Below are 14518 nucleotides of genomic sequence, written 5' to 3'. Positions count from 1 at the left end.
CTACAAGCGAGCATTCGCCATTTTGTCCAGAAAGCACCAAAACAAACGTCGTGGAAGCGTTCGCGGTAGTTGCCCGTATGTGGCCCGCAGATCTAATCTCGGCTTCTGGCCACCAGTCTAGCCCGTGACATCACACCCAATTACCGAGGCGATTTATTCTTCCGAATATACTAGAGGCACCTGTTGTGTTCTCACTGTCGTTTTCAAAATGACACTCAGGGAGGCCAAGTGTACTCGCTCGAAGTGTCCTTAAATTTGCCTGTCTGACTTAGGTATTACTCGATCCACTATGGAGCTAACGAAGCTGTATGGTCCCCGCCATGTGGCCTTCGATCAATGGTGTGAAGAAACGGCACTTGAGGACCTTTTTATCCCGTTTTGGAAAGCCCGAGCAACCCTTTCGGCACAGGGTGGGCGCGGATTTCTTATTTTGCTGAAATGTAGCAGGATGTACCAGGGTTCGCTTCAGTTCAGCGCAATTGGCACAGCGGTAGTATCGCTGCACTTGTAAGGGACCTCAGTCATAAATAGATCTTGATGTTAGCTGTGGCTAAACTCAACTGGAAGCTGTAGCAGCAAAAAAAGTGGAAAAGGTGACGGGAAATTTTTCCATCAATCCGACGTTTTTTGTTTTTTCCACTGATTACCGCAGTTCAGCATGCTCTTTTATCTGAAATAAGCATTCTGTATATCACCTTTTCGTGATCTGATTAGAGAGGGCCAAGGTTTGAGGGTTTTAGGCATTCACAGCGTTTGTTGACCTAGTGAAGGAAAAAAAAAAGAAAAAATATATCGTTCATATTACTGAAGCCCGACTACAGTACAAACAAAATTTATTTGTTTCACGCTTTGACGCATTCCAAAGGCAGTCAGGGAACTTTAGTTTCAGCAAACATGCAACTTACATGTTTTACCTTAATTTCCATTACAATGTGCTGATTCTCTCGAAAAGCAAACCAGGATAGTTGATTAGTATAGGCAACGGGTAGTTGATTAGTGCCTAGTCTTGAATTGCAACAAGCTTTCAGTTTTGAAATCCCAGTAAAACTAGGGTGAACCTTTATGCATAAAGAAAAAGTCACTTGCGATTATTAGGAATATGTCAAAAACTCGGCATAGACAACATGCACGTGCTGTCTAGGTAACCACCATTACACATTGTAAAAATAATCTTAAGCTTTGGGCCATTAACAAACACACCTACGGCTGGACCAGTATTCGGTTTGGCAAAAGTACTTGCCGATGATGAAAACATACAGCACATTTCCATTAATCGGGCTCCGGTCATTGCATTTTTATGGGCCCAAAGGTTTGTTATTTCGATCATAAAATTGGTCTTTGCCGGATAAGTAGAACTTGAGCAGTCAGCATGATGACCCCTATAGCGACCCGTTTACTGGCAGAATCTGTCTCAGCGAAGCATAGGGCACAGTGAATGTGTTCAACACACCTCATCGCTCGTTGAAAACGCCTATTTTAAGCCCATCTTACGAAGATTTTCAAGCAATAACTGTAGCACACAATGTCTGATTACGGTATTCACCCGACCTAATGTGAGTATTTATTATTTCAAGAAAAATGGGCCTGAAATAAATAGAACCAGACAAGGTGCAATCAGATCTCGGACACGATGGGCACAGCCTCCTCCAACTCGTCCTCGGCCATCCTCCGTTCCGGCTCGGCTGCGGCTGGTGGCTCGGTCGGACCTGCGTGACTGGCCTCAATCGGCTTCCCAACACTGGACACTCCCGGGCTCGGTGACCGGCTGCTGTGACGATGCGTGCGAGGAAGAGGGGACGTCCTGTTTTCAACCCTGAAAGAGACAGTCATTATTTTTCAGGTTACAATTTGGTCCTCTTGCGGGTATGTTCCTAAAACTAACATTATATTTTTGATTGTAGTGGTGTAACCTGTGCAAGAAACATTCGACATCTTTCTTTCTATGAACTCATTTGTGCATTAAAATTTCAGACCCCCCAATCATAGCCTTAGGGTGTGGGACTAATGAGTTTTGAATGAGTATCTGGGACACGTCGTTTCCCAGACCGGCCTGTCCCCGGCCCCCCGCAAGGTGGATGCTGTGCTCAAGGCGCCAAAGCCCCACAACAAGTAAGAGGTTCAGAGCTACCTCGGCCTCACCAACTTATACATGAGTTTCCTGCCGATCCTATCGGCACATTTACATCCCCTAGATCTTCTGCTTCGAGATGGTCAGCAGTGGACCTGAAGGAGCAGGACGTGGCATTCCAGCGCAGCAAGGAGCTAATCACCAAGGCTCCAGTGTTGGCCCACTTTGATCTGGACAAGCCTGTCGTCCTTACAGCAGATGCGTCGCCGTACGGCGTGGAAGCCATTCTGGCGCACCGGGACAAGGATGGCCAGGAACGCCTTGTGTCGTTTGCTTCCTGTCGGCTTCATGCTGCAGAGCAAACATTACAGCCAGCTGGACAAGGAAGGCCTGGCCCTCATGTTCTGGCTCGAGCGCTTTCACCAGTACATGTAGAGAAGGCAATTTCAGGCGGTCACGCACCACAAACCGCCGCTGGGGCTGCTGGGGCCGTACAAGGATGTTCCCGTGTAGGCATCACCTCGAGTGGTACGCTGGGCCTTGAGGCTTGCGGCCTACAGCTACCGGCTGCTCTACCATCCGGGATAGGACCTGGGACCTGCTGATGCCCTAAGCCCCCTGCCCCTGTCGGAGATGCCAGCTACTGTTCCACAGCCTGCTGAACTGTTCATGCTGGAGCACGCATACCCGGAGGTACTCTCCAGATCTTTGGTGTCGCAGGTGACCAGCCAGGACCCAGTCCTGTCCCAGGTGGTCAAGGCGGTGTCCCGATCGGACGAGTTGGTGCAGCAGGCTTACAGCCACAAGGCTGCCGAGCTGAGCCTGAAGCAGGGCTGCCTACTGTGGCTTCCAGGGTGGTGATCCCACAAAGTCTCCAGTCCAGGGTCCTGTAGCTGCTGCGCACGGGTCATCCTGATGCGCAAAAGACAAAGATGGTGACCTGGTCCCATGTTTGGTGGCCTGGCATGGATCAAGACATCGCTCACATGGTTCAGAGCTGTCAAGTCTGCCAGGAGCACCAGCGGGCCTCGCGTCATGTGGAGATCACCCCTTGGCCATTCCCAGAGACACTGGTACCGCTTTGATGTGGATTCCCTTCCAGGGCCACTACTTCCTGGCAGTGGTGGAGGCCTTTTCGAAGTGGGTGGAGGTCCTACCTGTCCCCACTCCATCAGCAGGTCCGACCATTCAGCAGGTGCGACCAATTAAACATAAAGAAGTGGCGATTTGCTGCGCAGCAACTCACGATACTTGGCTATGTGGTATACAAGGACGGCATTCTCCCAAACCCCGACAAACTTCGCGCCGTTGCCGAGTTTCCCAAGCCAACGTCCATCAAAGAATTGCGCTGTTTCATCGGTCTGTGCTCCTACTTCCGGCGCTTTATTCGGAATTTCGCCGCCATCGTATCGCCCCTGACGAAGCTCCTAGGGAGCAACGGGCTCCACACTTCGTGGTCATCAGAGTGCGACGAGGCGTTCACGAGTCTTCGTCGTTTGCTGACTTTCCCCCGAATTTTGCGCCACTACGACCCGACGGCCCCTACAGAGGTACACACAGATGCCAGAGGTATTGGCCTTGGCGCTGTCCTCGCGCAACGCAAGCAAGGGTTCCCTGAGTATGTCGTTGCTTATGCCAGCCGAACGCTTACGAAACCCGAGAATAATCATACCGTGACTGAAAAATGTCTCGCCATCATCTGGGCTAAGTTCCGGCCATATTTGTATCGCCGCCCATTTGATGTCATCACGGACCACACGCACTATGTTGGCTGGCGTTGTTGAAAGATCCGTCCGGCTGTCTTGCACGTTGGGCACTTCGCCTGCAAGACTACGACATCCGCGTACTCTACCGCAGCGGGCGACACCACGCGGACGCCGATGCCCTCTCGCGCTCTCCTTTGGCTGACAACAATATATCTCGGTTGACTGTGTCTTCCATCGACCTTCGCACCATCGCTTCCGAGCAGCGCAAGGACGCCTAGATTGCGTCCATTATAGGCTGGCTCTCGGATCCATTTACCAGGTCGACAACCCGCGCGTTGCGCCGTCAAGCTCACCATTTCGTCATTCGCTAGGACCTGCTTCACCGGCGCAATTACAGCTCAGACGGTCGCCAGTGGTTGTTAGTAGTGCCTCGCAGCCTGCGTTCCGAAATATGCGCAGCTTTCCACGCCGATCCCTAGTGTGCCCATGCTGGCGCTTTCAAGAAATACCAGCACCTTCAACAGCGGTACTACTGGCGAGGGATGTACAGCTACGTTCAAAAGTTCGTACGCTCTTGTCCCGATTGTCAGGGCCAGAAATCATCACCCCGCCTCTCGCCAACTGGGCTGCAACCTTTACCTTGTCCCACCCGGTCCTTTGGGCGCGTCGGCATATATTTGTACGGGCCCCTTCCTATGACTTCGGCTGGAAACCGTTGGGCCATTGTAGCAGTTGACCATCTTACGCGATACGCTGAAACTGCGGCGCTTCAGGCAGCTACAGCGCGTGACGTTGCCTTCTTCCTGCTTCGTCGATTCATCCTACGTCATGGGCCACCCCAGGAGCTGCTCAGTGACCGCGGACGGGTCTTCCTTTCCGCAGTAGTAGAAGCTGTTCTCAAAGAGTGCCACGTTGTTCATCGCAAAACAACGGCGTACCATCCTGAAACCAATGGACTCACGGAACGATTGAACCGTACGCTCGGTGACATGCTCTCAATGGACGTGTCCTCCGACCACACGAACTGGGACGCCATTTTGCCCTTCGTCATCTACGCGTACAATACCGCTACGCAGAGCACTACTGGGTTTTCGCCATATTTCTTATTGTACGGCGGGCACCCATCGCAGACCATCGACACAATACTACCATACCGGCCCGACGCGTCTGAATGTGCGCCCATTTCTGATACGGTGAGACATGGTGAAGAGTGCCGCGATCTCGCCCTGGCCTTTACCTCCAAAGAAAAAGAGCGCCAGAAGAACACTCGCGGTGACACGACCTCTGCGCCTACCTTTCTACCTGGAGCGCTTGTGTGGCTCTCAGTTCCTTCCGCTGCACCTGGTCTGTCTCACAAGTTAATGCCAAAGTATGAAGGTCCCTACCGCATCGTCGAGAGTGCATCCACCGTCATCCACCGTCAAATATGTGATAGAGCCCGTTGAACAATCGTCAGACATGCGCCGTCGCGGAGGCGACATTGTCAACATCGAGCGCCTCAAACCGTATTATGACCCACTAATAGTGACGAACTGCTAGGTCGCCGGACGGCTCCCTTTTTCGTCCCCGGGGTAATTGTAGTGAAGAAGAGGGACGATGCAGTGGGGCATCCTTATACCAGCGCTGTCTAGTGGGTCAGTCTCTCCAGCGCATCGCTCGGACTTCACGGGAACCAGAAAATCAAGCGTATCATCCAAAAATCGTATTATCCAACCTATTATCCAACCAAATCATATTATCAGGAAACAAAATGAAATGCATTATCCTGAAAACATATTACTCAGAATCGTATCAATGAGATTCCAATGCACTGTGTTGTGACGTCACGACGCGGTAATTGGTAGCAGAACATTGTGACGTTCTGACTCGGTAAGGCTCGCTTGGTAGGCTCGTATTCTGCTACTTATTGAGAGGGCGGATGCAGCAGCATATCGGATGGCTGAGCGAGCTGGAGTGAGTGTCAGTACTTTACCACATCCTGTTCCCACGTGACCAAATACTGTGTGGTGATGTCACGATATAGTATCCTCCTGGGAAACGAAATTAAAATGGCTGTAGAGAAGCTATTATTCACGGTGCTCTGAGGCTTGTCCCGATTTTTACAGCGAAGCTGTTTATGGCTAGGGTTCCGTGGATTTTTTTTTGTGTTTAAGCGAAACCTCAGGTCCCGCGCGAACGTGCGTGTGCCACTGTTCGCGTGTTTGTTGTTGTCTTATTCCACAGCTGGGTTGTCGGTGTCTCTCGGATATGAATTTTGAGTAGATTAATTATCAATAGGCCCCCTTTTCAAGATCAGTAGTCTTCGAGGTAGTTAATAAAGGATTCTCAGAGATTTGCCGTGATGCGAGCCGCGTTGGCCATGTCTACGTTCGCACCACCCTTTATTTGTTGGCGTTCTAGGTGCTTGCGTATCTAGTTTCCTTTCCTTCCGCTCTCCCGTGGTGGCGGTATATAAACAAACCACAAAGAAAAGTTGCCGTTCTTAATTTTCAATTTCACTTCTGTCGGTTGTAATGGCTCCTGAGGCCGCGTATAGTCCGGACTCTGGAGAAGCAACGCGCCTATGAAGAGCGATGGCAAGAACAGATGCAAGAGTGCAATCGGCGCCGGAGGGCCACAAACACCTGTGTTGTGTGCTAAACAGCTTAACTGGTGATCCAGCTTCACAGAGCGGAATGGGTCATGATTTTTCTCTTGTTTGTTAGTTTGTTCTGTCTCAAAGTTGCTTTGCTTACCGACTTGGATGTGATTCTGCGAGTTCGCAGAAGGACGCCGGATTTTTTCTAGAGTTTAACACTATAGGACCTTCATTTAGAGCAAACAATAAAAAAGGAAAAATAATTAGTCAAAAATATCAAGTCAGTACCCTTTAAAATCTCTTGAATCACACTCGCTCAACATTGTAGAAATGTGCACCAGCGTCACAATGCGATGAGAAACCCGCAGCCAATTGTGGCGACGAATGCGTCCTGTAACTTCTATCTTTATCATCAGACAGAACATGCACGTGCTGAGTTTCTATGTGTAAACTGTTCCAATCTGATGCAGCTAACATGCCAAAAGTCTCAAAGCGCTGGCTTGCACGAATGAAGTTCGTAAGAATGTTTTATTCCGCCTTTTTATTCCGATGCACAAATCGTTGCAGCATGAGGCGCCGACGCGCGTCAAATTGGTGGGGCTTTGGTGGCTTCAGAAGAGTTTCGTTGTTTTACTATTGTGTAGTGTCTTAAAACGGCGAAGGAAAACCGAAACAAAATCAAGCTGGTGGGCGCTGCCACTGGAGCAAAATGTGAAACTAAAATCGCGCCGCCTGCCGCAGGTAATGGCGGCGCGTTTGAATTATCACCTACTAAAAGCGTGCAGTACGTTTCTAACGGCCCTACATCCCACAAGCTGAAAAACAGATAGGTGATGATGCTTATCGAATAGGGTTACCGTGATAGCAGTGAAAGTGGCATGCGACGACCTGGGAGGAGATATGCTGGTACCAGAACAAGAAACTAACTGTGCGCCGACATTTTCAGGTGAGACGGGCACCTATAGTGCATGTCTCGCGCCTTTTCTTGAAACTCAAATTATGGGGTTTTACGTGCCAAAACCACCATCGGACAATGAGGCACGCCGTAGTGGGGAACTCCCGAATAATTTGGACCACCTGGGGTTTTTTAACGTCTGCCTAAATGTAAGTGCATCGCTGACAAAGAAAGACGTTCACCAAACAAATAAAATTTTCAAAGCAAGACGTTTCGGCTTCTAAACGTTTGGGTCGAAACTGCTTGCTTTTACAGTTTTGTTTGGTCGGTGTACGTCTTTCTTTGTCATGTATCGTCCTGACAAGATGGGCTTCCGTCGAACTCTCGATTACAAGTACAAGGGTGTTTTTGCATTTCGCCCCCATCTAAATGCTGCTGCCGTGGCCGGGATTTGATCCTGAAACCTCAAGCTTAGCAGCCCAACACCATAGCCACGCGCCTTTTCTAGCTTACACGAGATCTTGCGGCCGGTAAACGTATCATACGATTGCAATTTGGCCATCTATTGAGTGTTGGTGCTGAAATATTGTGTTTTCCGGGAACACACGAACTGGATAAAATTAAGCCTAACACTACTGGGTCGTTTTGTGTGTTCTCGATCGTGAGCGTTGGCGCTGGGAAATCGTATCAACGAGTTTCTACTGTATCAGCATGAGAGACTTGTGACTGGATGCGAATATGCATCTGAATGAGTGGCATTAAGTGGAAGCTGACGCAAGTATAAGGGTGAGTGGGTATAGGTAGAGTGAACAGACGTGGCTATGAACGTGAGTGAGTGCTCGTGATCAATTGTAGAGGCATCAGCGAGTACTGATAAGTGAGTGCATATGACTACGCGTACTACATAGCCTGCAAACGTAACGGCGTTAGTATATATGCAGCTTGTCCTGCTAGACATGGCTTTCAATCCCCGAACATCAATTCATACACCCTAATGCACTGAAATGCTCAAAGTGGTCAACTCTACGGCTCACAATTAATTACTAATTAAGTGCAAGAAAAAACATAGGTAAAAAAAAACACAGGAAGCCTGTTCTGTTCAAAATGCTTGGAAAGTTATTCCCGTACTTATACATTAAAAGCGGACTGCCATATTGGTTAAAGGAGGGTTGTTTTCTTTTTACAATAATAGTCGCTGCAGGTTGTTGACATTGCACACTGTCATCTCTACTAGATACTGCCGGTGGATCTGTCAGACCATCTGAAACAGATCTTTGTGCAGCCCTTGTTTGCAATTGCATAGTCCACAGAGGCGAAAATAAAAGCTTTTTTCTCTTGAACAAACATTACGCAAGTTGCACATGTTAAGTGTTTTGAACGTAACGAAGTTTTTCATTTATTTAAATAACTAGAATCCACTTTGTGAAACTGACGTCTAATGTATGGCTTCAGCAGTTTAGAAGTGACACTGCTACCTTTCATTCAAGCCATCTTTCACTGCTTCCTCTGCTATTTCAGAAACACATTCTACCCACCTAGACTGATTCAGCAGTATTTCCCTTCTTGCGTGTCAAAAAAATGTAACATTTCCGACTTACTCTGTCGCATTTATCGGTGAGAATTCGGAGAAGGCAAGAGGAGACATGCTCTTTGTTGCTCGTCGCCTCCTCAGGGTCACAGAACAGGGAAGCCTGAAGTTTTCAGCACTGCGACGTGGGTTCAGGCGCGTTCACTGCAATGTCAGATATATATCACCAAGTGACATTTCTGTTTCACAGCTAGAGATGTAAGCGCTGCGAAAAAGAACAGGATTTGGGAAAAAAACGTTCTTTGCGTTTTTTTCCGCGCAGAGAAAGTGTAGAAAAAATCATTAAAATTTCTACATGCAGTTGTACATGCTCTGCTCTGCAGCATACATTTCTAGAAGCGATGACGACAATAAAATGGCAGCAGAGTGTTCAAGTGTCTTTATTATACGCTTTCAGTTTCATGTTGAAAACGCAGTGTAGCTTTCAAAGATGGCGGAATGCAGGACGCCATCCGAGTTTTGGTTCCGGTCTCGTGTCTGGGACTTCGCCAAATATGTGAAACCACCAACCTGGTGGCAAGGCCTTTGCACTAATGAGCTGCTGACACCGAATAGCTTCAAGACTGCTGCAGATAACTTTGTCATCTCCCAGTTGTAAACAAACTGTCCGTGCTTGAAATGTTTATAACAAGTTTTGCACCAGACTCTCAAGTAAACGTGTTCGAAAGCTCGTCCACGTGCAATCAAATCTGAATATGGAAGCAATCCGTGGCCAATTTCAATTGGAGTGTGCCTAGCGAGAGTTACTGACACAGCGAACTTTTTCTGTGTTATTAAATTAGCCATCTTTTGCAGAAGAGAACAAGGTGTTCATTCCATTGTCTTCATATTCTTTGCGTAATTATTGCATGTGTTTAAGTATAATTATTCTTGATTGCAGGAATAATAAGGAATAAAACATATTTAATGAAGTTTCATTCTTTTCTTAAAATTTAGGTTAAATTAAGGGGTTTTACATGCCATAACCACGACCTCATTATGAGGCAATCCGAAGTGGGACCACGTGGGGTTTTTTATAGTCCACCTAAATCTAAGTACACAGGTGTTTTAGCATTTCGCTCCCATCTAAATACAGCTGCTGTGGCTGGGATTCGATCCCGCAACCTCGTGCTTAGCAGCCCAACACCATAACCAGCACGCAACCACGGCGGTTTCTAAAAAATTTGAAAGTTTTCTGAAAGAATAAGGAGAAAAAAGTTTGCATCCACTCAGCATTTCCGGAAATTTTGCATCCTTATTCGCAGCACCGATCAGTATACGATTTTCTTGGAGGTTCGAAAGGTACAGCGCAAAGAAAAATGATGCATCTATACTTTTTGTAATTGGCAGGCAGTCCTTTAATGCAAGTAGTTTCTTACTCTGGGAATTCCTGATGCTGTATATAATATGTAAGTCCTTTTTTGTACATGCAATAACAAACAATAAACAATAATCAAAGTTGCGGTCATAAAAGTCTCACTTTTAGCATTTTGCGGTACAGCTCCTCTTTTATCCAGAACGCTTTCTACAGAGTAGTTTATACATGTACAATAGTACCTGCCAACCTATTAATTTATTTGTTATCATACCCTCAGGGCCCAATGGGCATTACAGAGTGGGTGGGTACATGGTTTACAAACAACCAAAAACATTCAAGCCTATAAGGTTAACGATATGATAAACAGACACTGAAAGCAGGAAAATAAAAGAAAAAGAAAAAAAAAACATAAAAATTCGAGTCATTTTAAAAGATGACCTGTTACAGCGGTCTTGAATGATGATGCATTGGCTAAGGTGGCGATGGAAGAGGGAAAGCGGTTCCACTCGGAACAGGTTCTCGGCATAAAACAATGCAGGAACATATCAGTGCGACAAAGAGGAACAGCTACCTTATTGCTGTGATCGATACGGGAGGATAACTACACTGGCTGCGCAATGAGTTGCTGATTGAATGAACCGTGATGGAACACTTTGTGGTATAAACAAAGGCGCGAGATATTGCGCCGAGTTTGAAGGCGAGGAAGGTTATGTGACGATTTCATCTGTCAGACGCTAGCAGTACGTGAATAGTTTAACATAATATAACAGGATGATTCATTCTGAAGGGATTTTATCAACTGAATGAGAGTGCAGTAAGCTGGATCCCAAAGTGTATGCGCGTATTTGAGTTTCGGACGAACGAAAGTTTGGTAAAGCATTATTTTAGGCGCTGTGGAGCTTGGAAAAAATTGCGTCGGAAATAACCGAGAGTGCGATTTGGATTACCCATGATGTAGTCAAGGTGAGTATGCCTTGACAAGTCATCAGATATGTAAACACAGAGATACTTGTATGCAGACACGCGCTCCAGTCCGATGCCATTAATTCTGTAATCTGAAGACATTGAGGCATTAGTGCTTCGCGAAAATGTCATGTACTTGATTTACCGATCTTAAGCGTCATTAACCATTTATTGCGCCATTCAGATACTTTGTTTAGGTCAGATTGAAGGACAAGTGTATCATTAGGGTTATTTATTTCGCTATAGATAATGAACTCGTCCGTAAATAGCTTTATACTAGAGTTAATGTTGTCTAGAAGATCATTTATATAGATCAGGAATAGTAGTGGACCTAAAACGGAACCTTGAGGGACGCTAGATTCAACAGAGCAAGGAGAGGAAGCATTATTGTTAGGGAACATTTAAAATTCATAAGAATCTCTGTGTGCATAACAAGGAGCAGGGGGTGTGTATTGCAAGAGTTTTGTAAATGTATGCCTTGAGCACACACATTTCGTAGCAACATTCACACTTTATTTACCGTGATTTACCTTCAGACAGAACACAAGCAGAAGCAAACTTGGAACAGTAGAGACTTGCAACGCGCACAAAATATCAGAGTGGCCGGGTGTTGCAATGACATTGCTCTTGACGATTTGGCCAACTTAAGGAACTCATCTTAAACCTGTCTGAAGCACGTATACACCCTCTCACATATGGCCTCTTGCGCTAACACGAGAGGACGGAGCAAATATCCGCAAGATCAGAATTTAGTTTTTGAATGCTTGTTTTGCAATACTGCCCTGCTCCATATTTTAACTTCGCAACTTTTCCGAGAACAGAATTAATTTGTCGTCAAACTTGACGCAACATCAGTAAGATCGCAGATCGAGCCGAAGTTCCTAAACCTTACGAAAAATTGGGGAGCGTTTGCAGGTGTGATAGAACAACCTGTAGACTGAAGGGTATGTCAAATGATGCTATATTTGTGCATCGCTGTGTATCCAGTGTGAGACGTACCACGTTTAGTTCAGTTTTTTCCACTTTAACTTTTTGAATGCAAGGAGTGTACCGTGAGAGCCTGTCACATAAATTTGGCACTTCACTCAGTTGGCAGCAAGAAGGTTCTCAGCTGAGACACCTGCTATGTAATAACTGCATCACATTTTGCTACATAAACATACGAGACTTCATGCCACATTTATTGCATATGGCGCAAACTCATCAGCCATGTTTACGTCCATTGCAGGACAAACGCCTTTCCAAACGATATTCAGTTACCCCCGTCTTGCACCAGCTGATCCAATGTTATGGCTGCGAATTTCCCAACTTTATTGCACATCTTTTAATTCTCTGCCATCCACAAATGCGCCTCCTTCTCTTGGCACCCATTTTGTAACCATCTTGTAACCCATTTTGTAACCAGCCCAAGTATATTTCTTATTCTTAACGTCAGCTGTAGAATATCTGCTAACCCCCATTCGCCCTTTAATCCACACCACTGTCTTCTCTCTTAAAATGTCACATAATTTCTCGTTCCATCACTCTTTGCATGATTCGTAATTTTTTTCTCGAGGTTCTTTGTTAACCTCCATGTTAGTACTCTGGATGTCAGTGCCATCGGAATGTAATCATTGCACACTTTTTTTTCAAGGGTAGCGGTAAACTGCCGATAACGACCTGGCGATGCCTACCGTATGCACTGCAACCCACCTTTATTTGTTAGTGAATTTCCTTCTCATAATCAGGATCCCTTTCAAGTAAATGACTCAGGTACAGGTACTCCAGCACAGATTCTAGAGGCTGACTGCCAATCGGGAATGCTAGTTCATACGGTGACAACTGATGGGTTGATTGGTGGAATGGTTAATTCTGGGGCTTTAACTGTAAAGAGCTAAAATTAACGAACAATTTGCTGCTGTCCCCTGAAGCTCATTATATTAAGATTTCTCTGTACTACAACTGCACACCACCACCATCCATCTTTTAACTTCTAAGGAAGGAGAAGAGGTGGCCCCAATGTGCCACAAGTAATAAACTACACATGCTTGGTTGGAAACGTTACTTTTATAATGAATAATCTGGTTCAACATCCCAAAGGAATGCCGGGACAATTAGAGATGTTAAAGGTGAAGACTCCGTTGCACTCAGTTGCATAATTAGCACATGGGCGTCTTTTATATTGTGTCCCATTTGGAATGCGGCCATGGTGGCCTGGAATCGAACCCTCGACATTGGGAGCTGCAGCAGCAAAACACCATCACCACTGAGACGCCATGGACTGCTAACCAAGGCAGGGCGAGATGAGAGCTTTTATTTGACAAACGAAGAAGATGTCACATGTCAATCTGCTTTGATACATGCATCCAAGTAGGGATACTCACTGTTATGTGCAGGCGAGTCTGGCCAGCGGATCGCCACATTCCTTTCGTCATCAGTTGTCGAGGTCATGGGTGGGGGTGTAAAGTCTGGCGAGGATTCCACTGAATTAAGAAACAAAATAAATAAATCTACTAGGGAGCAGCTCATCACTAGACATGAACAGCTTTGGACACAGACTGCCCTGGTTGTTTTGCAATATGGCTTTTGTCACCTTTATATGTTTCATAGTGGTGCACAGTACTTCATCTTTGAGAATTGTATGCGAATGTCAGAAACGTAGAAACGTAGTTTGAACACATACATACTTGACATCAGAGCTGAAAACAATGGTAATATGAAGATAACACCAGTCATGATAATTGTGAACCTGAAGCTTCTATCACATTCTTCGATTGTGAGATGCAGCTGCTTGCTGATGTATTTCTTGATGTCAACGGTATATGCACACGCAGGTTGTGCTTCTTTTGTGTTTTGCTCCCAACAAGCAATAGTTATGTCAGTGTTTTAAGTTTTAGAGGAGTGCAATATTCTTGAAGTCCATATATATTAAAGACATGTATAATCGATTACAAATTTCAGTTTCAGCAAGTACCGTTGCCATGAAATTGTTCACAGCAAAGTCAAGCCAAAGACCAATTCATTTACAGCCACTGACTTGATTAGTGCACCTGCTTGATTATTTGAAGATCGATCCAAGAGCACCGCAACCTTCTTTATAGAAATAGAACCAATGTATAACGACCAGCAAAATTTTGAACGGCTTATTTAAGGTGCCCTGTTCGACTTTTGTGCAGGTTCTGCAGGCACGATACCATTAAAAATGGCAGCTGTGAAGAAGCCGCCATTCAGGTCGTCTCCCGTGCTCTCACTTTTGCTCATGATATTGCTTGTCAACTACCTGAGAGCTGTACGGCTGGTAAGACCTGACGGCAAATGTAGGTATGGCAACGGGCGGCAAACCGACGCAGGAAATTAATGCCCATGACTGATCATGTCAGGTTGTGCACACGAGCTAGGCTGAGGGATACAAAAGCAGAGAGCGTGCCTATGAAGTTCCGTTTG

General features: G+C 46.2%; 1 protein-coding gene across 1 annotated transcript in view; it reads right to left on the bottom strand.

Moving 5' to 3' along the window:
* Positions 1–13848, bottom strand: part of LOC125943813 (uncharacterized) — a 269745-nt gene extending 255897 nt beyond the window's left edge. The window contains exon 1 of the mRNA XM_049663335.1: positions 13459–13848. Coding sequence (XP_049519292.1) covers positions 13459–13603 — 145 coding nt within the window. The 5' untranslated portion in view covers positions 13604–13848. The remainder of the gene's footprint in view (positions 1–13458) is intronic.
* Between the last annotated feature and the right edge of the window lie 670 nt (positions 13849–14518).

This window comes from Dermacentor silvarum, chromosome 1 (genome assembly GCF_013339745.2).
Source record: "Dermacentor silvarum isolate Dsil-2018 chromosome 1, BIME_Dsil_1.4, whole genome shotgun sequence".
Taxonomy (NCBI): domain Eukaryota; kingdom Metazoa; phylum Arthropoda; class Arachnida; order Ixodida; family Ixodidae; genus Dermacentor; species Dermacentor silvarum.
Note: the sequence above shows the minus strand (reverse complement) of the source record. Positions and strands in the feature narration are given on the sequence as shown.